Source organism: Schistocerca serialis, chromosome 2 (genome assembly GCF_023864345.2).
Source record: "Schistocerca serialis cubense isolate TAMUIC-IGC-003099 chromosome 2, iqSchSeri2.2, whole genome shotgun sequence".
In the NCBI taxonomy this organism is placed as follows: Eukaryota; Metazoa; Arthropoda; class Insecta; order Orthoptera; family Acrididae; genus Schistocerca; species Schistocerca serialis.
The window spans coordinates 704,204,947-704,230,213 of NC_064639.1; the positions used below are offsets into that span (position 1 = coordinate 704,204,947).

General features: G+C 43.1%; 1 protein-coding gene across 1 annotated transcript in view; it reads left to right on the forward strand.

The window, feature by feature from the left end:
- Positions 1–25,267, forward strand: part of LOC126455671 (odorant receptor Or2-like) — a 141,433-nt gene that overhangs the window by 10,785 nt on the left and 105,381 nt on the right. Inside the window, exons 2-3 of the mRNA XM_050091442.1 lie at positions 5,231–5,538; positions 10,957–11,357. Of these exons, the coding sequence (XP_049947399.1) occupies positions 5,236–5,538; positions 10,957–11,357 (704 nt within the window). The 5' untranslated portion in view covers positions 5,231–5,235. The remainder of the gene's footprint in view (positions 1–5,230; positions 5,539–10,956; positions 11,358–25,267) is intronic.

A 25,267-nucleotide genomic window follows, 5' to 3' on the forward strand; every position in this document is an offset into this window, starting at 1 on the left:
CTTTCTCTCCCAAATGTAAGAGAGGGTTTCACAGACTATATAGACAACAGTGGAAGGAACATTCCTGAAAAGCTGAACCCAATTTTTGTTTGTGTTGATACGCTCCCTGTGAAAGAGGCTTCAGCACAATGAACTTAGTTACGACAAAATTGCGGAATTCGTCTTCTGTTTGCCATCGCTCGTCTTTGAAATCCGGATGATTGCGGTAAAGTGTGGATAAAAACACATAGGCATGCCGAGGACAACCATTTCAAGAAACCTTTTATGCATGTGCAACAGTCTGAGTGATAGTCCAACTAATGGAATCTGTGTGAGTTCGTCCACTATGTTTGTTATCAATACAGCAATGCTCAACACCACCTACAAATTTAATTACCTAATCTTCCTACTGTACTGTATATGCACACTGAGAAAAAAAATTGAATTTACTGTCCTTTCTGACGTTGTATTAATGACCTGCAGTGTATTTTGAAATTTCGTCACTTTCAATATTTGTGTTAGTTAATACACACATATTTCACGTCTGTAGAACTTTTTAAAGCTGTCTGGTAACATACAAGAAATAGCCCCATGTCCCTAATCTTGATGGTAACATGCAAGAGATAGCCTCATGTCCCTAATCTTGTTAGGTATAGTGAACTCATTAGCAAATAAATAAAGAAGTAGGCCTACTTGCGTTTGTATATTCGATGTACACGAATATTTACGCATCAATTGTTAATCTGATCCTGACAAGAAGTGACTGACTTGTGACGTTTGTTCTTTTGTTTCTAGTGCGTTTCATTCTCTGTCCTAAAGCGTAGAGCGGACTGTTGGCGGCCCGAACAGTAGTAAAGCCTAGTTTTTTTTCTTCTCAGTAATATACCAGCCGAGCTAGAAATGGGTCAGAGAGAGGGATTTTACAGCTTCAAATTTTGCTTTACAGCCAAGACAAGCATCCTAATAACCATAGAGATATTTTTAATTTTTTCTGGGATGAAATGAAATGATCGTATGGCATTTATTGGTTAGGATTTCCCCTTCGGGGTTCTGCACCGTATTGCAAGTCTTGTTAGTTGACGCCACTTCGGCGACTTGCGTGTCAATGATAATGAAAATGATGATGAACACAACACCCAGATTTCAGGATTTTGCAGAGGTAAAAATGCATTGCGTATTAAGTTTGCGTATGATATTTTTTACCTCATCCACTGCAATGTATGAGGTAAAATACATCATACACAAACTTAATACGCAATACATTTTGATGAGATCCAAAGCTTTATTTCAAACTGAGATCAGAACGATATATCATTTCGTTCACGTCCTTGCACGTCTCAAACCAGGCAAAATCACGTGGTAATAACAATCGTCCTATCTCATAAATGATTCGAAATATCGAGTCGAGGTCTTTTTGCAGATGACGGAACGCAATGCGGCACACACGTTGTGTGATAAATACTCGAAACTTTTTGATTCACCGAGATATGGAAGTAGCTTCTCCTCTGCAGCTCGTCGTCTGTGGAAAAATTTTGTCTTCATAGCCAGCGGTTTTTGTGAGTAGAGATGAGACTCAGGGGGAGCCAATTACGGACTGTTTTGTGGGTGATCAAACACTTCTCATCGGAAACTCTGCAAGAGCGTCTTCATTGCCCCTGCAGTGTGCGGCCGAGAATTGGCATGAAGTAGGAATTGCTCGACAGTTGTGTTATGTGGGCTGCATGACACAGGCGAAATCTCTAACCAGAACCTCATACTTGGCGGGAGACGCTATTCCCTACGCATTTTTACGTGCTCACTGCTCACTCAAAACTGAAAAGAGCGACGCGACACGATGGACGGGCATAATAGAGACACTGCCCAACACATCTGTGCAAAACTTTACCGGATTTTCCCAGTGGTTTCCATTTCGCGAACGATCGGAACTTACTTTCTTGACAACCCTCGCACATGTCCACAGCAGCGGACGGCTCAGAGGGCTGCACAGAATGTCTTCTAAGTCGTTTGAATAGATTAAGGACATCAGATGGCCTATAATGCTTCCTAGGGGGAATCCAGATATCACTTCCGTTCCACTAGATGAATGCCCACGTATTACTACGAAGTGTCACCTTTCTGACAGTAAATAGCGAATCGAGTTGCACGTTTGAGGCGATACTCAATAGGCACGCAATTGGAAGATGCTTCTGAGGAATGGGTAGAAATCAGCATGAGATTCCCTGTCGATACCATGAATTATTTCGTATAATGAAAAGGGTGGGAGACTTACGAAGGTCCCGAAATCAGTAGTTCTACATCTACATCTACACCCATACTACGCCAGCCACCTGACGGTGTGTGGAGGAGGGTACCTTGAGTACCTCTATCGGTTCTCCGTTCTATTCCAGTCTCGTATTGTTCGTGGAAAGATAGATTGTCGGTATGCCTCTGTGTGGGCTCTAATCTCTCTGATTTTATCCTCATGGTATCTTCGCGAGATATGCGTAGGAGGTAGCAATATACTGCTTGACTGCTCGTTGAAGGTATGTTCTCGAAACTTGAACAAAAGCCTGTACCGAGCTACTGGACGTCTCTCTTGCAGAGTCTTCCACTGAAGTTTATCTATCATCTCCGTAATGCTTTCGCGATTACTAAATGATCTTGTAACGAAGCGCGCTGCTCTCTGTTGGATCTTCTCTATCTTTTCTATCATCCTTATCTGGCGCGTATCCCACGCCGGTGAGCAGTACTCAAGCAGTGGGCAAACAAGTGTACTGTAACCTATTTCCTTTGTTTTCGGACTGCATTTCCTTAAGATTCTTCCAATGAATCTCAGTCTGGCATCTGCTTTACCGACGATTAATTTTATATGGTCATTCCATTTTAAATCACTCCTAATGCCTACTCCCAGATAATTTATGGAATTAGCTGCTTCCAGTTACTGACCTGCTATATTGTAGTTAAATGATAAAGGAGCTTTCTTTCTATGTATTCACAGCACATTACACTTGTCTACATTGAGATTCAATTGCCATTCCCTGCACCATGCGTCAATTCGTTGCAGATCCTCCTGCATTTCAGTACAATTTTCCATTGTTACAACTTCTCGATATACTACAGCATCATCCGCAAAAAGCCTCAGTGAACTTCCGATGTTATCCACAAGGTCATTTATATATATTGTGAATAGCAACGGTCCTACGACACTCCCCTGCAGCACACCTGAAATCACTCTTACTTCGGAAGACTTCTCTCCATTGAGAATGACATGCTGCGTTCTCTTATCCAGGAACTCTTCAATCCCATCACACAATTAGTCTGATAGTCCAAATGCTCTTACTTTGTTCATTAAACGACTGTGGGGAACCGTATCAAACGCCTTTCGGAAGTCAAGAAACACAGCATCTACCTGGGGACCAGTGTCTATGGCCCTCTGAGTCTCATGGACGAATAGCGCGAGCTGGGTTTCACACGACCGTCTTTTTCGAAACCCACGCTGATTCCTACAGAGCAGAATTCTAGTCTCCAGAAAAGTCATCATACTCGAACATATTACGTGTTCCAAATTTCTACAACTGATCGACGTTAGAGATTTATAGTTCTGCACATCTGTTCGACGTCCCTTCTTGAAAACAGGTATGACCTGCTCCCTTTTCCAATCTTCTGGAATGCCACGCTCTTCTAGAGACCTACGGTACACCGCTGGCAAGAAGGGGGGCAAGTTCCTTCTCGTACTCTGTGTAAAATCTAACTGGTATCCCATCAGGTCCAGCGGCCTTTCCTCTTTTGAGCGATTTTAATTGTTTCCCTTTCCCTCTGTCGTCTATTTCGATATCTACCATTTTGTCATCTGTGCGACAATCTAGAGAAGGAACTCCAGTGCAGTCTTCCTCTGTGAAACAGCTTTGGAAAAAGACATTTAGAATTTCGGCCTTTAGTCTGTCATCCTCTGTTTCAGTACCATTTTGGTCGCAGAGTGTCTGGACATCTTGTTTTGATCAACGCTTTGACATTGCATGGGGTCTTAATTAAATTGAATGCAAATATTTTTAATTTTTGTAGCTGACTGTCCGGCTACGGAGTCTCGTAAACGGTTGGCCCTGACTAGTATTTGTACGCAATCTGACTGCATAGAACAACAACAAAGAATGAAACGAAATTTCCGTTAACACAATTAATTAATTAAGTCCCCAGCAACTACAAAACCTAGGAAACAACAAAACACAAGTGTAGCTGTTCTGTGTGTGGAAGTGTGATTCAACGTACACATCTGGCACGGTTCTTCCTCAATAAGACCAGATATTTTAAACACCATTTATACTGAAGTAATTAAAAAAAACCTGAAATACTATAATTGCACATAGAAACCAGAAATACAGTCTAATACAAGAACACGAGCCAGATGCTTTGTTGACTGAACCTGTGACCAAGAGACATTATTGTTTAAGACATTGAAATAATAAAAAAAAGGAATTTTTTACCTTCATATATATTGACGAAAAGCACACTCTGATCATTACAGCATCCCCAATCCAACAATATCTGGTGTCTAGCCCATCAAAACAATATGACAACATCTGAACAAGCACTCTCCATGGGAACTTCTCAACAACGACTCACCACTGCTACATCTCAACAAGCACTCTCCACCACGACTTCTCGACAAGCACTGCCAGTGGAGGCGGCTGAATAATACTCTTTGGCGCAATCTCTGGCGCTGTGGCTCAGTGTAGCCACCTTTCAACATAAGACCAAAATTTCTTAGGATTATCTGCCAAGTTAGGACATAGAACTTTACTTTCGAATTCATTGAACGCCTCTCGCATAGCCCTCCTCACACTACATTTCGCCTCGTGTAATTTTTGTTTGTCTGCAAGGCTTCGGCTATGTTTATGTTTGCCGTGAAGTTCCCTTTGCTGCCGTAGGAAGTTTCTAACTCGGTTGGTGTACCACGGTGGCTCTTTTCCATCTCTTACGATCTTGCTCGTCACATACTAATTTAATGCATATTGTACATGGTTTTGAACTTTGTCCACTGATCCTCAACACTATCTGTACTTGAGATAAAACTTTTGTGTTGAGCCGTCAAGTACTCTGAAATCTGCTTTTTGTCACTTTTGCTAAACAGAAAAATCTTCCTACCTTTTTTAATGTTTCTATTTGCGGCTGAAATCATCAATGCAGTAACAGCTTTATGATCGCTGATTCCCTGTTCTGTTGATACACAGTACCCTAGCAGATGGTTTGTAAAGGTTGAGAGAACAATCGACAGGTGTGATGCTCGAGAGGGAGGCGGACTGGGAGCGGAGGCGGATGCGCGGCCTGCGGCTGGTGGTGCGCACGCTGTGGCTGGTGGGCGCCTGGCCGCCGGGGGCGGCAGCTGGGGGCGGCGGTGGGCGGCTGTACGCGCTGTACGTGGCGGCCGCCACGGCACTCATGGCCTCCTACCCCGTGTGCGCGCTCTGCGTCATGGCCGAGGCGCGCGCCGACATCCAGGTCACCGCCGTGCTCGTCGGCGTCACCTCCTCCTACGTGGGCGCCGTTTTCAAGATGCTCACGCTCTTCCTCAAGCGCTCGCAGGTACGAAAGCAACCGGTTTGTTCTCCTGCATAATTATTCCACGAGAAATTGTACAGAGCGTGACGGAGGGCACTTCGTGCATATATTAGTGATTTTATGTCCTATTCCATCCGCATCTTGAGCGAGGAGCGCCCTAATTGACATCTAGACCAATACTCTATAAACCATTGTGAAGAGCGTGGCAGAGAGTGCTTCCCATTGTACCACATTATTAGAGTTTCTCCCCGTTCCAAATTAGGACCTTGATGGGCTAGACGCATAAGTGTCGTTACACCCTTTTCCATCAGATGCCGATTCAATTCCTCCATCTTTGAATTATCCACCATAAAAATTTCAGCACGATATCTTTCATGCATGGCGAGAAATACATTTCAGAAAGCAGTGGATGTCAGTCAACATTCAGCTTCTTTGCCTCCAATTTGTTAGCGATTCTTATGGAGTGCTTGCAGTGAAAGTGTTGCTGCAAATTGTATTCGAAAACGAGTGAAATATATTAATCAGAGTAAAAAAAAAAGATTTTAAATACACTAAGGAGAGAAGAAGGTGGCAATAGTTACAGAAATAAGAAAGAGATTAATGTAACAGAAAAAGTTCAGCCTGTTATTCGTTGCCCTCGAAAGGAGTGTAGTCAGCAGTGACTACTGATGTCGAGGAAACTGTGTTTCATCTGTTTTATACTTAAACTGATAAAGCTCAAGCTTTAGTCAGCTGAACGAATCAGATCTGCATTCACGATACTCAGTCGACCGCTTTTCTCTTCATCACAGACAGTGATTTGCCCATTTTTAGAAAATCGGTTCCACTGTTTTACATCGCCTTCAGTCATTACGTTTGGTCCATGAACTTCACTTCATGATGGATTTCACTATCTTTACAGTTTGTGCCTCAAGAAACCTTATTACAGAACATATCTCACAACTGCAGGACTTGTAATTTCGGCATACATTTCGAATGCACGTGGCTCGGAGAGGAACAAAGACACGACCTTCTTTCTCCGTTGCTCGCAGCGTACTGATTCAAGGTGCATTCCACTGTAAGAGCGGCGCCACTGATATACGAAAATGGAAGTTATTATGTTGGTGCATAAGTTTGTAGCGTTTTCCCGTAAGTTCAGTAAACACAAAGAAACATGCAACAGAGACTTAAGTCATCAATGATACATTCTCCATCACTATTTGCAACAGTCTGCCAACGCTGGGGTAACTTTTCGATTTTGTGACTGTGGAAATCACGTGGTTTTGAGACGAAGAACTCGTCGAGCCATGTTTGGAGCGCATTTTCATGCGGTAAGGGGGATCCTTGAAGGTTGTTCGATAGAGGGCGGTAAAGGTGAAAATCTGAGAGCGCAAGATCATGTGAATAAGGTGCGTGCGAAATGACTTCCCAACCCAACTCATGTATAGTGTTTTTTGTCACACTAGCAGAGTTCGGGTGGGCGATATGGTAGAATAGCATCACTTCAGGCAGTCTTCCTGGTCGTTGTTCTTGGATTGCGTTCCAAGACGTCTCTGTTGTAGACAATAAATGTCAGCAGAGATGGTTACACAGCAATTCGTAGTACAGTGCACCGCCTCTGTTCAACCAGATGCATAACATTCTCTTTCATGGATGCGCACAAGTCTTTGTACGGGTAGCTGCAGATTTGTTTAGGCTCAATCATTCCTTCCTTTTCCTTATGTTAGCATAAAGAAACCATTTCTCGTCACCAGAAACAATAAATGATATGAATTGTCAGTGTTGTTCACGAGTTAATTGATGACGAGTAAGCAGAGATATACATATGACCACCTGCTGATTTTTGTGATTTTGGCTTAGAGCATGCGGTACCCATACCTGCGACTTTTGAACCTTCTCCATTGCTTGCAAATGTCGCGAGATGGTGGAATGATCACATCTGCCAGTTCTCGAGTAAAATGACGTGGATCATTTTCAATTAATGTTTTTAAACGATCTGCATTGAACCCCGAAGCCTTTCCTGAACGTGAAGAGTGACTAATGTCAAAACGTTCCTGTTTAAAATGAGAAAACAATTTTCTTGCCGTTCCCTGTCCAATGGCATTTATCCCCATACACGGCGCAAATGTTTCTCGTCGCCTCCGCTGCTGTCACCTATTTATTGAACTCGAACAGAAGAATATGTCGGGAATGTTCTGATTTCTTCACTCGGCACTCTATTTTGTAGCATCCACAGCTCCATTCACTACCCCAAATGACAAAGTGACAATATACAGGATGTAACAAAAAGGATCATCCGATTAAAAAAAATCATAACTATTATGTTATTTGGAATGTGTGAGTGACCAACGTACTGTTGGAAAGAGCAAACTAGAGTTTCACATTGACCCCTCTAGGTAGCAACAGTGTGCGCCCACTTCAGTTTTAGTAAATATGCTGTCGGGACAACAGAAGGCGTTTTGTTTCCTACTTTGTGCTCAGTGTGGGTCATTAATAACTGTTCAGCGTGACGTTCGTACTAGGTATGTAGTGGACCCCCCTACAGCACAGAGCATTAGACGATGGCACGAACAATTCCGAGAAACAGGTTGTTTGTGTAAAGGCAAACCGCCGGATCGTTCCCGAGTGTCTGACACAGACGCCGAACGCTTCCACCACAGTTTCACAAGGAGTCCGTAGAAATCCGTTTGCCGTGCAGTTCAACAGCTCAACATGCGCCTGTATCCGTCTGGCGTGTGTTGCGTCGACGTTCACACAAGAAACCATACAAAATCGAGCTACTGCAAGCTCTTCATGAAGGTGACAAACGACAATGTGTGCAGTTCTGTAATTTCGTTCTTGTCAAGATGGAGGATGACAGTTTTGTTTCACACTTAGTGTTTAGTGACGAGGCAACATTCCATGTAAGTGGAAAGGTGAACTGTCGTAATGTGAGAATATGGGGTACAGAATAACCACATGAAGTTGTACAACATGAGAGGGACTCTCTAAAATTTGATGTGTTTTGTGCAATTTCACGGGAAAAGGCATATGGTCCATTTTTCTTTGCCGAGAACACTGTTACAGGAAGCACGTATCTCGATATGCTTGAGAATTTTCTTTTCCCACAGTTGGAGACTGATTCGAACGACTTCATTTACCAACAGGATGGGTCACCGCCAAACTGACACTTGGAAGTGTGGTAATTTTTAAATGAAAGGATTACTGAACGATGGATCAGTCGCATTATCCCAAATGATTCAGCCTTAGATTACCGGCCTCCATATAGTATACGGTGTTTATAAATGAATATCGGGGTTTTAACGCTGTATAATATTTATTACATTAAACTTACAGTCATAAATGATTTGTCAAATTAAAGAGCAACTCAGACAGTTTTACTAAGAACCTTATTAATGTTCAATGTGAGCACCAATTGTCACACGGCAGACATCAAGTCTGTAGCCTAGTTCTTCCAAAACGTTGGTAAGTGTGTCGTGATACACCTTGATACACTAGAGCAATGGCTCTTCCCTCAGTGGGAAGAAGATGAGACAGAACTTCATTTTCAAGCAAGATGGTGCGCCACCTCACTGGCATAGCGAAGTACATGATTGGTTGAACTTCACTGTACCCAAGCGCTGGATTCACCTGACCTAATGCCATTCGATTTTTTCCTTTGGGGCCTCATCGCGGATCGTGCGTACGTGCCTCCGCTACCAGCAGACCTCCCCGAATTAAGAAGCCAGATTGAAGCAGCTGTTGCTACAATCACTGAAGACACACTTATCAACTTTTGGGAAGAATTCGGCTATAGATTTGATGTGTGCCGTGTGACAAATAGTGCTCACATTGAAAATTTGTAAGGTTCTTTGCAAAACTGTTTGAGTGGCTCTTTCATTTGACACATCATTTGTAACTGTAAGTTTAATATAATAAATATTACGAAGCGTTAAAACCCCGATATTCAATTATAAACATTCTGTATTTTAATGCATTACTGACCATTAAAATTGCTACACCAGGAAGATGACGTGCTACAGACGCGAAATTTAACCGACGTGAAGAAGATGCTGTGATATGCAAATGATTAGCTTTTCAGAGCATTCACACAACGTTGGCGCCGGCGGCGACGCCTACAACGTGCTGACATGAGGAAAGTTTCCAACCGATTTCTCATACACAAACAGCAGTTGACCAGCGTTGCCTGGTGAAATGTTGTTGTGATGCCTCGTGTAAGGAGGAGAAATGCGTACCATCACGTTTCCGACTTTGATAAAGGTCGGATTGTAGCCTATCGCGATTGCGGTTTATTGTATCGCGACATTGCTGCTCGCGTTGGTCGATATCCAATGACTGTCAGCAGAATATGGAATTGGTGGGTTCAGGAGGGTAATACGGAACGCCGTGCCGGATCCCAACGGTCTCGTATCACTAGCAGTCGAGATGACAGGCATCTTATCCGCATGGCTGTAACGGATCGTGCAGCCACGTCTCGATCCCTGAGTCAACAGATGGGGACGTTTGCAAGACAACAACCATCTGCACGAACAGTTCGACGACGTTTGCAGCAGCATGGGCTATCAGCACGGAGACCATGGCTGCCGTTATCCTTGACGCTGCATCACAGACAGGAACTGCTGCGATGGTGTACTCAACGACGAACCTGGGTGCACGAATGGCAAAACGTCGTTTTTTCGGATGAATCCAGGTTCTATTTACAGCATCACGATGGTCGCATCCGTGTTTGGCGACATCGCGGTGAGCACACATTGGAAGCGTGTATTCGTCATCCCCATACTGGCGTGTCACCCGGCGTGATGGTATGAGGTGCCATTGGTTACACGTCTCGGTCACCTCTTGTTCGCATTGACGGCACGTTGAACAGTGTACGTTACGACCTGTGGCTCTACCCTTCATTCGATCCCTGCGAAACCCTACATTTCAGCCGGATAATGCTCGACCGCATGTTGCAGGTCCTGTACGGGCCTTTCTGGATACAGAAAATGTTCGACTGCTGCTCTGGCCAGCACATTCCCCAGATCTCTCACCAACTGAAAACGTCTGGTCAATGGTGGACGAGCAACTGGTTCGTCACAATACGTCAGTCACTACTCTTGATGAACTCTGGTATCGTGTTGAAGCTGCATGGGCAGCTGTACCTGTACACGCCATCCAAGCTCTGTTTGACTCAATGCCCAGGCGTATCAAGGCCGTTATTACGGGCAGAGGTGGTTGTTCTGGGTACTGATTGCTCAGGATCTATGCACCCAAATTGCGTGAAAATGTTCTAGTATAATATATTTGTCCAATGAATACCCGTTTATCATCTACATTTCTTCTTGGTGCAGCAATTTTAATGGCCAGAAGTGTATAATCACGATAACAGTGGTTAGTACAGTGCCTTTTTCTTTCCCTTGGATCCGTGGCTGCTATGCCGGTTAAATGTCTGCCGATCCCCATAGACAGATGTTCTGCCCCCAGGTGTGCCAGCTGGTGCAGTCCGTGGAGTGTGAGTTCCCGCGATCGCCGCTGCTGGCGGGGGAGGCGCAGCGCGCGGTAGCGGCGTCGGCCGGCGACCACGGCGCGCGCCTGACGGCGTCCTTCGTGGCGCTGTGCTGCTTCTCCGTCTTCAACTGGAGCCTCGGCCCCATCGTGATGCGCCTGCTGGGGGCCGAGCGCGCGCTCGCGCTCTGCCTGCCGTGGTTCCCCTCCTACGAGCCGGCCAGCCCCTCCTTCCAGCTGCTCTACGGCTACCAGGTGCTGTCGCTGGTGCTGGTGGCGCTGTGGGTGGGCGCGCTCGACGCCTTCCTGCTCGTGCTGCTCGTCTACGCGGCGGGACAGCTGCGCGTCCTCAACTGCACGCTGCTCCACATGGGCGCCTGGTCAGAGCGCATCACACATCGTGCACTTTCTTACGATCTCGTCTCGAATCTCCCATTTACGAGGTGCGACAATAAAGTAATGAGACTGATTTTCTTTGCAAGATGTGGCACCCCTGCACGCTTGCGTAGGCACAGTATCTTTGACCTTGGTCTATCAGCTGCTTCTAGTCCGAGCGGCACATCGATACAACTGCTCAGTCGTGAGTTGTGCTGTAATAAGGTAACACATCCAGAATGAGAATTTCACTCTACAGCGGAGTGTGCGCTGATATGAAACTTCCTGGCAGATTAAAACTGTGTGCCCGACCGAGACTCGAACTCGGGACCTTTGCCTTTCGTGGGTAAGCGCTCTACCAACTGAGCTATCGAAGCACGACTCACGGCCGGTCCTCACAGCTTCACTTCTGCCAGTATCTCGTCTCCTACCTTCCAAACTTTACAGGTTCGCAGGAGGGCTTCTGTAAAGTGTGGAAGGTAGGAGGCGAGATACTGGCAGAAGTAAAGCTGTGAGGACCAGGCGTGAGTCGTGCTTCGGTAGCTGAGTTGGTAGAGCGCTTGCCCGCGAAAGGCAAACGTCCCGAGTTCGAGTCTCGATCGGGCACACAGTTTTAATCTGCCAGGAAGTTTCAAGTTAACACATGTTTGTTCCTCTCGTCACGGTATCGGAACCGCATAATATTGCGCAGCGGTATGCCATTTCTTTTTGCGTTAAATTGGGTGAAAACGCGGCGACAACTTACGGCAAACTTCAGAAGGCTTTTGGAGAGGAGGTTAGCCGCGCGGGATTAGCCGAGCGGTCCTGGGCGCTGCAGTCATGGACTGTGCTGCTGGTCCCGGCGGAGGTTCTAGTCCTCCCTCGGGCATGGGAGTACGTGTGTGTTTGTCTTTAGAATAATTTCGGTTAAGTAGTGTGTAAGCTTAGGGACTGATGACCTCAGCAGTTAAGTCCCATAAGATTTCACACACGTTTGAACATTTTTTTTGGAGAGGAGGTTATGTCAAGAGCTCAAGTTTTTCATTGGCATAAAATGTTTAGTGAAGGCAGACCGAATGCCGAACATGAAGACCGCAGTGGACGACCATCAACCTCACCGACGGATGGCCAGGGCCAAGGGAATTGTTAATAAACAGTGGGTGCCTCCTCGACAAACAGTTAATCAATATTACTACAAAGAAATTTTAGAAAGACTTCATAAAAGAATTCTTCGTGTCCGTGCCAACATTGCTGTTAACTGGATTCTGCATCACGATAATGCGCCATCCCATACTGCTGTCAGTACAGCTATTTTTAACCTCAAAACAAATTTCAGTACTACCACAGCCACCTTATTCACCAGATATGGCTCCGTGCGACATTTTCTGTTTCCGAGAGTCAAAACGGCGGTCAAGGGACACCATTTTCAAACAACACAAGATGTGTAGAAAGCTGTGACGAGGGTCTTGGAGGATGTTACAGAAGATGAATTCCAGAAATGTTAGAATCAATGGCAGAAGCGCTGGAAAAAGTGTGTGCAATCAGAAGGGAACTACGTTGAAGGAGACAACACTAAACTTGACTAAAACCGCAAGGAACTTTTTTTTCACATCATTCCCATTACTTTATTGTCGCACCTCGTATGGCCAGTCAGTTCACCAGTAACGACCCCCCCCCCCCCCCCCCCAGTCCCTCTTCCTCCGATTCTTTAAGGAATTGGACTATGTTTAAATGTGTGATTACTATACAAGTTAAGCTCACCGGACGAAAAACTAACCCAGTGTGCACGAACAAGTGAATTGTTAAGCCTTCACGGATGGCGCAGCGATCGAGTCACGTGCTCAACAGTTGCGCGGTCGGTGCGGCGAATTGCTAAGCGAAGGGGCCTGGTTCGATTCCTGGCCAGGACGGAGAATTTTTCCCCTCGGGAACCGGTGTTACCGTGTGTAGTTCTTACTTTCCTGTTGTCATGATTGACATTGCAGTTGGGTTTTGGAAAATGTACTTTATTCGAACATTATGAAGTACCTCGAAGAAAACGATTTATTGACACGACAGCACGGTTTCAGAAAATATCGTTCTTGTGAAACACAATTAGTTCTTTATACTCATAAAGTAGTAAGTGCTATCGACAGGGGATGTCAAATTGATTCCATATTTTTAGATTTGTAGAAGGCTTTCGACACCGTTCCTCACAAGCGTCTTCTAATCAAACTGCGTGCCTACGGAGTATCGCCTCAGTTGTGCGATTGGATTCGTGATTTCCTGTGAGAAAGGTCACAGTTCGTAGTAATAGACGGAAAGTCATCGAGTGAAACAGAAGTAATATCCGGCGTTCCCCAAGGAAGTGTTATGGGCCCTCTATTGTTCCTGATCTATATTAACGCACAGGAGACAACCTGAGTAGCCGTCTTAGATTGTTTGCAGATGATGCTGTCATTAACCGCCTTGTAAAGTCATCAGATGATCAAAACGATTTACAAAATGATTTTGATAAGATATCTCTATGGTGCGAAAAGTGGCAATTGATCCTGAATAAAGAAAAGTGTGAAATTATTCACATGAGTACTAAAAGAAATCAGTTAAATTTCGATTACGCGATAAGTCACACAAATCTGAAGACTGTAAATTCAACTAAATACTTAGGGATTACAATTACAAATAACCTAACTTGGAACGATCACATAGATAATGTTGAGGGCAGAGCAAACCAAAGACTGCGATTCATTGGCAGAACACTTAGAAGATGCAACAGGTCTACTAAAGAGACTGCTTACACCACGCTTGTCCGCCCTATTCTGGAGTATTGCTGTGCGTTGTGGGATCCGCATCAGGTGGGACTGACGGATGACATCGAAAAAGTACAAAGAAAGGCAGCTCGTTTTGTATTATCACGAAATAGGGCAGATAGTGTCTCAGACATGATACGTGAATTGGAGAGGCAATAATTAAAACAAAGGTGTTTTTCGTTGCGGCGGGATCTTCTCATGAAATTTCAATCACCAGTTTTCTCCTCCGATTGCGAAAACGTTCTGTTGGCACCCACTTACATAGGGAAGAAAGATCATCACGATGAAATAAGAGAAATCAGGGCTCGCACAGAAAAATTTAAGTGCACGTTTTTCCCGCGTACCGTTAGAGACTGGAACGGTAGGGAGACAGGTTGAAGGTGGTTCATTGAACCCTCTGTCAGGCACTTTACTGTGAATAGCAGAGTAATCACGTATAGACATTATTATTGAGATGGCTGAATGGGCAAGGCCCGAAAGTCAATAAACTGAAAAAGGAAACAAAGAAATAACAGCGCGCGCTCTGCCTCTGGGTGAGCATAAGGCAGTGGCGATCAATGCGACATTTGTGTTTCAAAGCGGACATCGTGCGTACACATGCGTAAATGTAAGGACGTGACAGAGTGGCAAAGAGGGGCAGTCGTGTTTGCCTGTGCCCGTGGTCATAAGGTACGGTGTGTGAATCTGGAAATGTTGGTGTTTCGCGGTAGACTGTTCAACGCATCTGCGAGCAGTGGCTGCGAATCAAGACGTCGGTAAAGATCCTGACTCAGAGGGAACAGAGATGCGTCACACGGGATATGAATCGAGATTATTTTCTAAACCCGACAGGTTTTTTTGCACGCAGTGAATTAAAATCTTTCCCAAACTGTTAGCGAGAGAATACTGCAACGGGGACAGCGTGCAACGAACGTAAGGAGTCAGTCCCTGCACATGAGGCCATTGGTCATCCTACGTTTCAAAGACTACAGCAGCCGAAGTTCTTCGGACTGGAATAATATGTGACTGCTTCATGGATACTCCACATCCTATTACATCTCGACTGGCCTTCAGAATCACCTGACTTGAAACCAACAGAAAATCGGTGGGACATGTTGTGAGACCTGGTAAAATGCCGACATTAGCCTATCCGAAATCGGATGGTATTGCACGATGAAATCCTCAGAGAGTGCCTTAACCTGGATGCGACGTACCTGTACAATCTTGTGGACTCACTTGCTGACCGAATCCAGGCGGCTGTCAAGTCCAGGTTCGAAATAACACGGCATTAAATGATACTTCCAATGCTTTCTCGAGTGGTGACACATATTTATCCGTTGATCTTATGCTTAAAGATTGTTGGATACCACTAAATACTCTCATTAACAAACACTGGATGAGTGTGTTCTGCGTAATTCGTGCTTCGTTTTTGTTTTTTCATACCTCTGAATGTTTATGACGCCGTATCCCCTAAACTATGAGTCGCACAATAATATAATTTTTCAGATACATTCAATGGTGTATGTAGATACTGCCTGCAAAATGAACTAGCACTAAAGAAATAATAAATTGAAGCGTCATGTCTCACGTTGAAAGTTTGCTGGGCGAATAGTGAAAGTGTTCTCATTCCGTTATCTGATCTGTCAGCGAGAAGAAGGTTTGAAACGTTTTTAAATTATATGCGAAGTTTGTTGCAAGTCGCGGAGTGCTCTCATTCTCAAATACTGAATGAATGTAGTCTGCAGCTCGCTTTGCAAGATTGTAATAATCATTTCACATTGATACTGACTTTCGCACTTACTGCAGATATTACTTTGCGTGTTATAAACGCTCTCCGAACGTTTCTGTGCACTGCGTCATCACTGATTGGAAAGGCACAATGCTGAATGACCGGTACAGCTTGATAAAACAGCTTGTAGAAGCTCCTAGTAACATAACTGTGTAGAAAGGGTGTGGACTCACCTGCGTGCTCTTCAGTTAGCAGAGAAACTGTACAGGCTGTCCCTAAATTAGTGACTCATTTTCAGGAAGCACGTTTCGTACAGAAAACATATGTCTACACAACAATGGAACAAGAGAAGCATTATAAATCATTAAAGTTCACTGTGGGCATCCTGAATGTCAACACAAAGAGAGCAACTTTCTGATGTAGCCTAGTATATGTTCCGCAGCTGATCAGGTGCGATGCTATTAACCCCCTCCACAATCCGATGATGCAGCTGACGCAGTTACTGGTTTTAACTCTGTATACATGAATCTTGATTTAACCCCACGCGAAAACATCTAAGGGGGTGAGACCAGGCGATTTCGGAGCTCACATAGGAGTGAACCTTTGTCGATCCACCGCCCAAGGAACTCGTGATTAAGGTAACCACGATCCAGCGTCCAGGGAACATGCGATTAAGATAATCGCAAACAATGAAACTAAATGGGGAGGAACTTTGTCCTGTAGGTAGATGAACGAAATTCAAAATTCTATCACACTCCAATTGCGATTGCATACAAAGCTCAAGCAAGTCAAAGTAACTGGCACCTGTTATCGTTTGCTCAGCATAAAAAAAATAAATAAATAAAAATAAAAATCCAGAAATCTTAACATTGCTCACGCGTAGACATACGTTCAGTTTCCGGGTTTTACTCACCAATCCTTGGATCTCGTGAGGATTGTTGTCGGCCCATATCCGGCAGTTGTGACGGCCCACAAAATCACATGTGTGAAAAGTGGTCACGTCTGAGCAGAAGAGGCTGCCTAACACGCTTTCATTTTCCACGGCCTCCAAAAGGTGAGCACACATTTCGATATAACACCATAATTTTCCTCGTCGCGGTGATGCTTTATCTGGATGCGATACTCCGTCATCTTCTGCATAAAACAGAGTATGCCAGACAGTGTATCGCGGAATGTTCAACCACGGGTTAGTCGACCAACGGAAGCGCGTGGGCTCCTTTCAATGATCTCCTCAATTCTCCGGACTGCGTTATCAGATGTTGGTCGTCTTCCTGGACGTTTCTCATTAAGGAAACTTTTTAGTCTCAATTTGTTGACAAGGAGACTGATATTAGCCCTTGTTGGTGGCTCTTTCCCATGTCTTCGACGGTGCAGCTCACGCACCTCCTCGAATGTTTAACCACCAGATTTCCATAAAACAATGGCTACTCTTTCTTTTGCAGAGAGCATCACAGAAATTTGTGAAAGAGCAGTTAATTACAACAACGGTCTCATGAAAATGAATCGTTACTTTTGGGACGCCCTCTGTTTTGAGGCGTTTCCTTTTGTTGCTACAATCAGTTTATAAAAAATTAAGGTTATAGTTCAACATCCAGTCGACATCGGTGTCCCAGGATTTGCAGTACTATATACAATACTTGCGAGCAAAACATTCGGGCAAAATTTCAATTTGGTGTAATGAATCGCAGCTCTCTTGAAATGTGGGAAACTGCAAGAAGTTGCTATAACAGAGAGAAAGAACCCCGAAACTATCCGACTACAAGATTAGTGTGAACATCTCGAGCACATAACATCGTGTGTATTTAGAAACGATATTAAATGCAACCATCACATAAAATCGGTATTAGGGAAAGCGAATGGAGAGTTGTGGGAAAATGCAGTGGATCTGTAAAGAAAATTATGTAGAACATGCTAATGCTAGTAATACTAGGCATTGTATATGAGAAGCCCCGGTATCACTAGGTGAAAACGGCATATTACATGAGGGCGCGCTGAAAAGTGATCCCTCCGAATTTTTTTTGTGATAACCCTTAAAGTTCTTTAAACACAACAAACTTTATTAAAATTATACATATTTATTCTTCATGTGTACAGATTTACATCCCTCGGATACTCGAGGGCTCCGACTTGAAGTGTGTAACATGTCGGTGCGTGAGAAACAGCATGCTGCAGTCGAGTTTTGAATTCCAAGAGTTCGTCCATACTCTCCTTCGACATGATAATGCAAGACCCATACGCGACCGCTGCGACAACTGCAGCATTCCGATGCCCTAGGTTCAGGGCTATCGATCATCCTCCATACAGTCCCGACTTCGCCCCATCCGGTTTCCAACTGTTTACAAAAAGTAAGGAACACCTTCGAGGACTTCACTTCCATAGTGATGAAGGGGTGCAACCAGACGTGAGGTTGCGGTTCCGTCAACAAATTCGATCATTCTACAGTGACACTGTCAACAGACTGGCGTCACATTGGGAAACACGTGTTTGTCAACAGGGTGAGAAATAAATATGCAGACCTCAAGAGTAAAGGTGTAGGTTGTTTTAATAACGTTCGTTTTTTTAAAAAGCTTTAATATTTTTCGCATAAAAAATTCGGAGGCATTACTTTTCAGCACACGCTCATATACTGAAGCCCTTACATATAAAAACTACGCATTCGGTGGATCTGTATGTGTACCATCGTTCCTCACACAAAGATCTATGCGTCTGAATGTACTTGACATCTTGCGAAGCCATATAACATGCAAAAGACGCTATATTATACAGGATGACACGACGGCCGATCGCCGTAATGATCTGACCATAAAGGCAGGGAAAAATGTAGTATCGAATGATGAAAGTGAGAATTTTGATGGCTTAGGAATCCTGTCAAGTCAATTTACGCAAGAAACTCCACTGAAATTTGTTAGGTGCAAAGTATGTATGCAGAAATGCCAGAAAAGATCCAGTTACTATGTGCCAAAATGGAAACTGGTTACGATGCGTTAAAGCAGGACATGAAATCTGAAATGAGTTATTTAAATTTTAAAAATGCATTCCAGTAACGATGACTTACAACAGGAAATGCGTAATGACGAGTAAGAAATGGGTAGTGTGAAATCTGAAATAATTAGTTTGAATCAAGTCTTGAACGGAAAACTTGAGAACGGTAATCAGTATAGTTGAATTAAAAACTGAAGTTGGAGAACAGGTAGACACCCTTGAAAGAAATGTAAAGCGAGAAATCGGCGAATTTCTTAAAAAATGTAAAATGAACAATGAGGTGTTAGAAAAAAGGTTTGCGAAACAGTGGACCAACTGTCCAAAATTTGCTCTCAGAGACTCATATAAGTGAACAATTAAGTAGCTACTTGTCAGAAAGAAATTCTGAAACTAGGAACTAATTGTTCGAAATATGTAAACAACTAAATAAAAAGATGTCTTATGAAGCAAAAAGTAAAACAAAAGTGGCTGTACAAATAGATGTGTGGGTCTGTAAAACTGACAGTAAACTGGAGTTAGTAAAAAATCAGATTCTTAATTTGAACAGTGATTTTAATGTTATTAAAGAGAAAGCAGCATTTGGCAGTTCGTCTAACACCACCGAACAGTATTTTTCTTCTATTGATGCTAATTTCATAGGCTGGCGATAGTTTTTCGATCTGACCAGGCAATCAGATACATCCACTGGATTTTTGGAATGATTTTGAGGATGTGTTGGGCTTGGGTGGTCTGAAAGTGAAATCCCGTTATCTATTTTATTCGAAGAGATTTGTCAGGTGATGCTTTAGGTGTTGTGATGTTTCAGAGTAAAACGCTCTCTGAGTTTAAAGTAGCATAATAAAGAGAATGACGTACTCAGAGAAATTTGAAATGGAAAAAAGTTTGCTCCAGATCTCAAATCAGTCAAAGAAATCGCGAGAAGGCGCTTTCACGTCTGTCACATTTGATAGAAAAGATGTAACAGGAAAATTATTGTATGGTCTTAGAAAGTAAACTGCCATGGATTCATCAAAAGAGTAATCTTTCTACACCAAGGAATAAACAGATAAATTTATTGTTTTGTAATGCGGGCAACCACAGCCAAACTTCGACATTTTTCCAAAGAAAATTCCGCGGACTTTTCTTTAGATAAATTTATTATATGGAAAAAGTGAAGAGCAAATAAATAACACCAGGCATATCGACAGAACGTCAACAACAGAAGTAATCAAGGTATAAGTGCAAATGCTCGATGTTTAGGAACACACAATACAAACAATAAACACTGTGGCAAGAGAAGGAGAGGGCCAAGTCATCAGCCACTTCGATTTCCAATTTTAACCGAGGAAAAACATAGGAATTCTGAACCTTCATGACAGACAAGGGAGCAATATGGTATTAGTCCGACACCAGTTGCGAATGAGGATAGTGTATGTCGAGAGGAAAACTGGTCCCTGTTATGAGGCAACTGGCACTCACATCATGGATATTAAAACAGTCTCAAAGACTAATTAGCAAGGGTACAAAAACAGAAAATTTTGATTGCATGTCAGTAGCGTCCATTGATACAGATACTTTATTTGATAATACCCATAACTTACTTCACAATATATTAAGTTCTTTAGATTAGTGAGATAAACAAAATGAAAACATCATGAACAGTAGGATGGGGGCTCCAGAAACCTTGTCCGAAACGTGCCAAGCTGACAATGAGGATGAGGAGGAAGAAAATTTATTCATATTTAACAATGTAGGAAAACTACTGACTACAGTATCTCTTGATGGAGCAGATTTGGTGACGGGGTCAATGAGGCAAGTAATGTTATGAAAACAGTAGGCCGTGATAAGTTGTTGAAGGAGGCAGAACTGGTAGAACACTGGGGAAAAACAACCAGTTCAGAAAGGAGATAGCTTACAATCATTCATGTGATGCATTCATTATAGGATATTGTTCAAGTGTGTGGGACTCTTACCCTGTATACAGAGAAGGGCACCATGAATGGTCACAGGATTGTTTCATCCATGGGAAAGTGCCACAGAGACGCTGAAGGAACGGAACCGACAGACTTTTGAGGATAGACGTTAATTATCCCGAGAAAGCCTACTTACAAAGTCTCAAGAACCAGATTTCAATGATGACTCCAGGACTAAACGACAACAGGGATCATGAGGACAATATTAAATTAACTACAGCGCTCCATATGTGAATGGAACGAAGAAAAGTGTAATAACTAGTTCAATAGATCGTACCCTCTGTCATGCACTTCACAGTGGTTTGCAGAGTATACATGTAGATGTAGAAGTCGATGTGGGTGTGAGAACAGAATATAATATTTGTAGTATCGTGACGAAATAACTTTATTGCACTAAGGTAAGCGGTAATTTTGTGGAAGAATGTGTAGATGATACACAGTATCAGAAAACTGAGAAAATGATTGAGCGTGTTGATGTAAAGTTAAATGACGGGCGCGACAAACGCAGAAGGAATAAAAGTGGAAAATCCTGTTCATATAAAAGTTATTACGACCGGTAGACGTAATTTTAGCCGAAAGCTGATCGAGCAGAATGTATTTGTAAAACCCGTGTATAATGAAGAAATACTTCATTAGAAAGTGAGCAGTTCTCTCATAGAATGTATCAGTAATTGAGGTATTTTGCCTTTTAGTAAGTGGAAGCGAGACACAGGTACGTATGCATTTATATTAAAGACCATTCAGAGTAATTGGAAAGCCATTTGCTAATACCTATCGATTTGAATCTTCAAAGAGAAAAAATAGTTGGGGTTTAAGAATGAGTAGGCTCATGATCAACGGCATGAGGATGCAGAAGGCAATGTAAAACACTGCATTAAAGACACGTAACTTATATCCACAGGGCATGTGGCCTGAATGTTGTAGGGAAACTAGAAAATCTGAAAATGGAAATGCAAAGGCTCAATCTAGATATAGTAGGGGTCAGTGAAGTGAAATGGAAAGAAGACAAGGATTTCTGGTCAGATGAGAATAGGGTAATATGAACAGCAGCAGAAATGGTATAACGGGAGTAGGATTTGTTATGAATAGGAAGGTAGGGCAGAGAGTGTGTTACTGTGAACAGATCAGTGACAGGGTTGTTCTTATCAGAATCGACAGCAAACCAACACCGACAACAATAGTTCAGGCATACATGCCGACATCACAAGCTGAAGATGAAGAGACAGAGAAAGTGTATGAGGATATTGAAAGGGTAATACAGTATGTAAATGGGGATGAAAACCTAATAATCATGGGGGACTGGAATGCAGTTTTTTTTTTGGGGGGGGGGGGGGAAGGAGTAGAAGAAAAGGAGAGTAATAACAAATACTCTGTTCAAGAATCACAAGAGGAGGAGGTATACTTGGAAAAGTCCGGGTGATACGGGAAAATTTCTGTTAGATTACATCACGGTCAGACAGAGATTCCTAAATCAGATACGGATTGTAAGGTGTACCCAGGAGCAGATATAGACTCAGATCACAATTTAGTGGCGATGAACAGTAGGCTGAAGTTTAAGACATTAGTCGGGAAGAATCAATACGCAAAGAAGTGGGATACGGAAGTACTAAGAAATGACGAGGTACGGTTGAAGTTCTCCAAGGTTATAGATACAGCAATAAGGAGTAACTCAGTAGGCAGTACAGTTGAAGAGGAATGGACATCTCTAAAAAGGACCATGACAGAAGTTGGGAAGAAAAACATACATACAAAGAAGGTAACTGTTAAGAAACCATGGGTAATTGAAGAAATACTTCAATTGATTTATGAAAGGAGGAAGTACAAAAATTTTCCGGGAAACTCAGGAATACAGAAATACAAGTCGCTGAGGAATGAAATAAATAGCAAATGCAGGGAAGCTAGGACGAAATGGATGCAGGAAATGATAGTCGGAAGGACCGACGCAGCATACAGGAAAGTCAAAACAACCTTCAGTGGCATTAAAAGCAAGGGTGATAACATTAAGAGTGCAAGGGGAAGTCCACTGTTAAATGCAGATGAGAGAGCGGATAGGTGGAAAGAATTCATAGAAAGCCTTTATGAGGGGGAAGATTTGTCTGATGTGATAGAAGAAGTAACAGGAGAGGGGATCCAGTATTAGAATCAGAATTTAAAAGAGTTTTGGAGGACTTAGATCAAATAAAGAAGAAGGGTTAGATAACACTCCATCAGAATTTCTAAAATCATTGGGAGATGTGGCAACAAAACGACTAGTCATGTTGGTGTGTAAAATGTATGAGTCTGGCGACATTCGACAATGAGCGAAGTATCGGAAAAATACCCTGCTGACGGCTCTGGAAATAGAAATATCTGTACCATTCTTATGATTTGATATACTCTTCCCTTTGATATCACGGTATTCCACATCAAATCCATACCTTCCCTACGACTGAACATACTTATTTCCTTTGTACATTTCAGAACATAAACACATACTTTATAAGCCTGATGCCCAAAGCAAACCTATCATGCATCCCCTACTACTAAGTATGGTACAGCGTCAATAACTGATTGCTGACGATACGAAATAATACTGACCGAAATTCTATGATGGGTGGACATCTCTCATAAGTTTTTCCTGCGAGTGGTACCACTGTGTCTTAGAAAGAGAAACGTAATCGTCTTACAAAGCGCCAGATGTTAAAAAACACAAGCATATTACTATCACAAGCCGTTCTGGTCCTATCCATGTTAAAAGCTATACTGGCTTTATAAATAGAGGTATGGCATTACCCCCAAATAAATTGGTTTTTACAGACAAATACCGTGGAACTGAAAATAGACGGTGATCGTAGGCGTGTGTATTATAAGACCAGCAGTGCGGTTACACGTAACCCATGATGCAACCTCGTGATAAAATCACTGAATTTTGAAAGTAATTCTGCTAAGGAATGTGGTATGAAACTGCTATTTGCAACACCCTCATGTCGTGCTAGATATTTCTCCAGTATTTGTAACGTATTCTGTCTCGATACCATGTCAGAGGTTCCACGATATATCCACCGGATTATAAGCGATGGTTGATTGAGAAGGATCACCAACTGTAGATGGTGTGCTGATTGAGGTCATAAGAAATGTACACGGGCTTCTCAGATCTCCAGTGTTACGCTGTCCACTAGAAATGATGTACGTGACTTGGATAAAGTCTTTCCATTCAATCACATACCTGCGTTGGATGCTATGGAGTAGTCCTTTAATGATTACAGCCACTAGTGAATCATATTTCTGGCACTCTCATATCTCTAAACGAGTCACCTTTCACTAACCTTTCTGCTACATCAAAATTCCAACGTGGTTTTAGGTAGTCCCTACATACCTTGCAACTGCTGCCATTTCTGCAGCTTTGTGCATGTGATCGTTCCAATTTAAGTCGGAACTGAACAGAAGTCAGAGAGAGCCATATCCACCACCTTCTGAAACCCGTGTAGAACCAGAGTGACCTGAGTTAGTGCAACAGGACCGTGTTTTGACCTTTCGGTGGAAATGGGAACAAGCTTTCGTAGCTCTGCCAACAGTGTGCAACGTGTGAGGTCAGCGCCAAACGAAGCCTGCTCCTGCAGCACTAGATTGCATAAAAGACAGTATGGGAATTGGGAGAAGGCCGAGGATTTCGCTACTGCATTGTGGTGCATCCCCAGGCTACATACAGATTCTACAGTCCGAAGGAGATCCGCGTCCCTCAGGGTCAATTTACGTCTATCAGCCCAACATGCTATCTCTGTTATTCTGTACCATCCAACAGAGAAAAATTATGAACTATAAAAGCTTAACTACCTTCATCCGATAGAGAACACGATAAGATTTTTACCGCATCTCTCTCCTCCCATATACCGAAAACAAATGCTGTCTGTAAGCCGGCATCGAGCACATATGACGATCCTATTAACTATACAGACCAGTGTAAACGTGCATTGCCTGTACTGTAGGAGGGTGACTGTATCCCACAAACTATACTATAAGTCGAAGAGACTCTCCCTCTGACCTTGTATCGTTGTTTGAAACATTGTTTTTTTTCCACTGTAACACGCTTTATACACTGCCATATATTTTGTTTTTTTCGCCATGACTTCGAGGTCTGTGTCAGGTTCTAAACTGACATTAACACGTTCTGATCCATCGCCTCTCACAGAAAACTAGCCGTCACATAGTGTAAGTCATGTTGTTACTGCTGCTACCATAACACACCACACACTCTTTTAAATAAAAGACCGCTACAACATAAAGAAACTGGAAGAGATCGGCGGCATTCTGGAGTGTTTCCAAACTGCAGTCTAAAGGTGATTGACGACCTCTACATTTAAACTCATCTGTCACAGACGAAATAGCTGATGGCTCTGCATTCCATTTTAACTGATTCCTCATATTTTAGTCATGTATGCGATCACTGTTTCGGTGCTAGCAACCCCTAGAGGCTGTCACCCATCCACAAAACTCATCCCCCAACTCAAACAAGCGCTGTCAGTTAT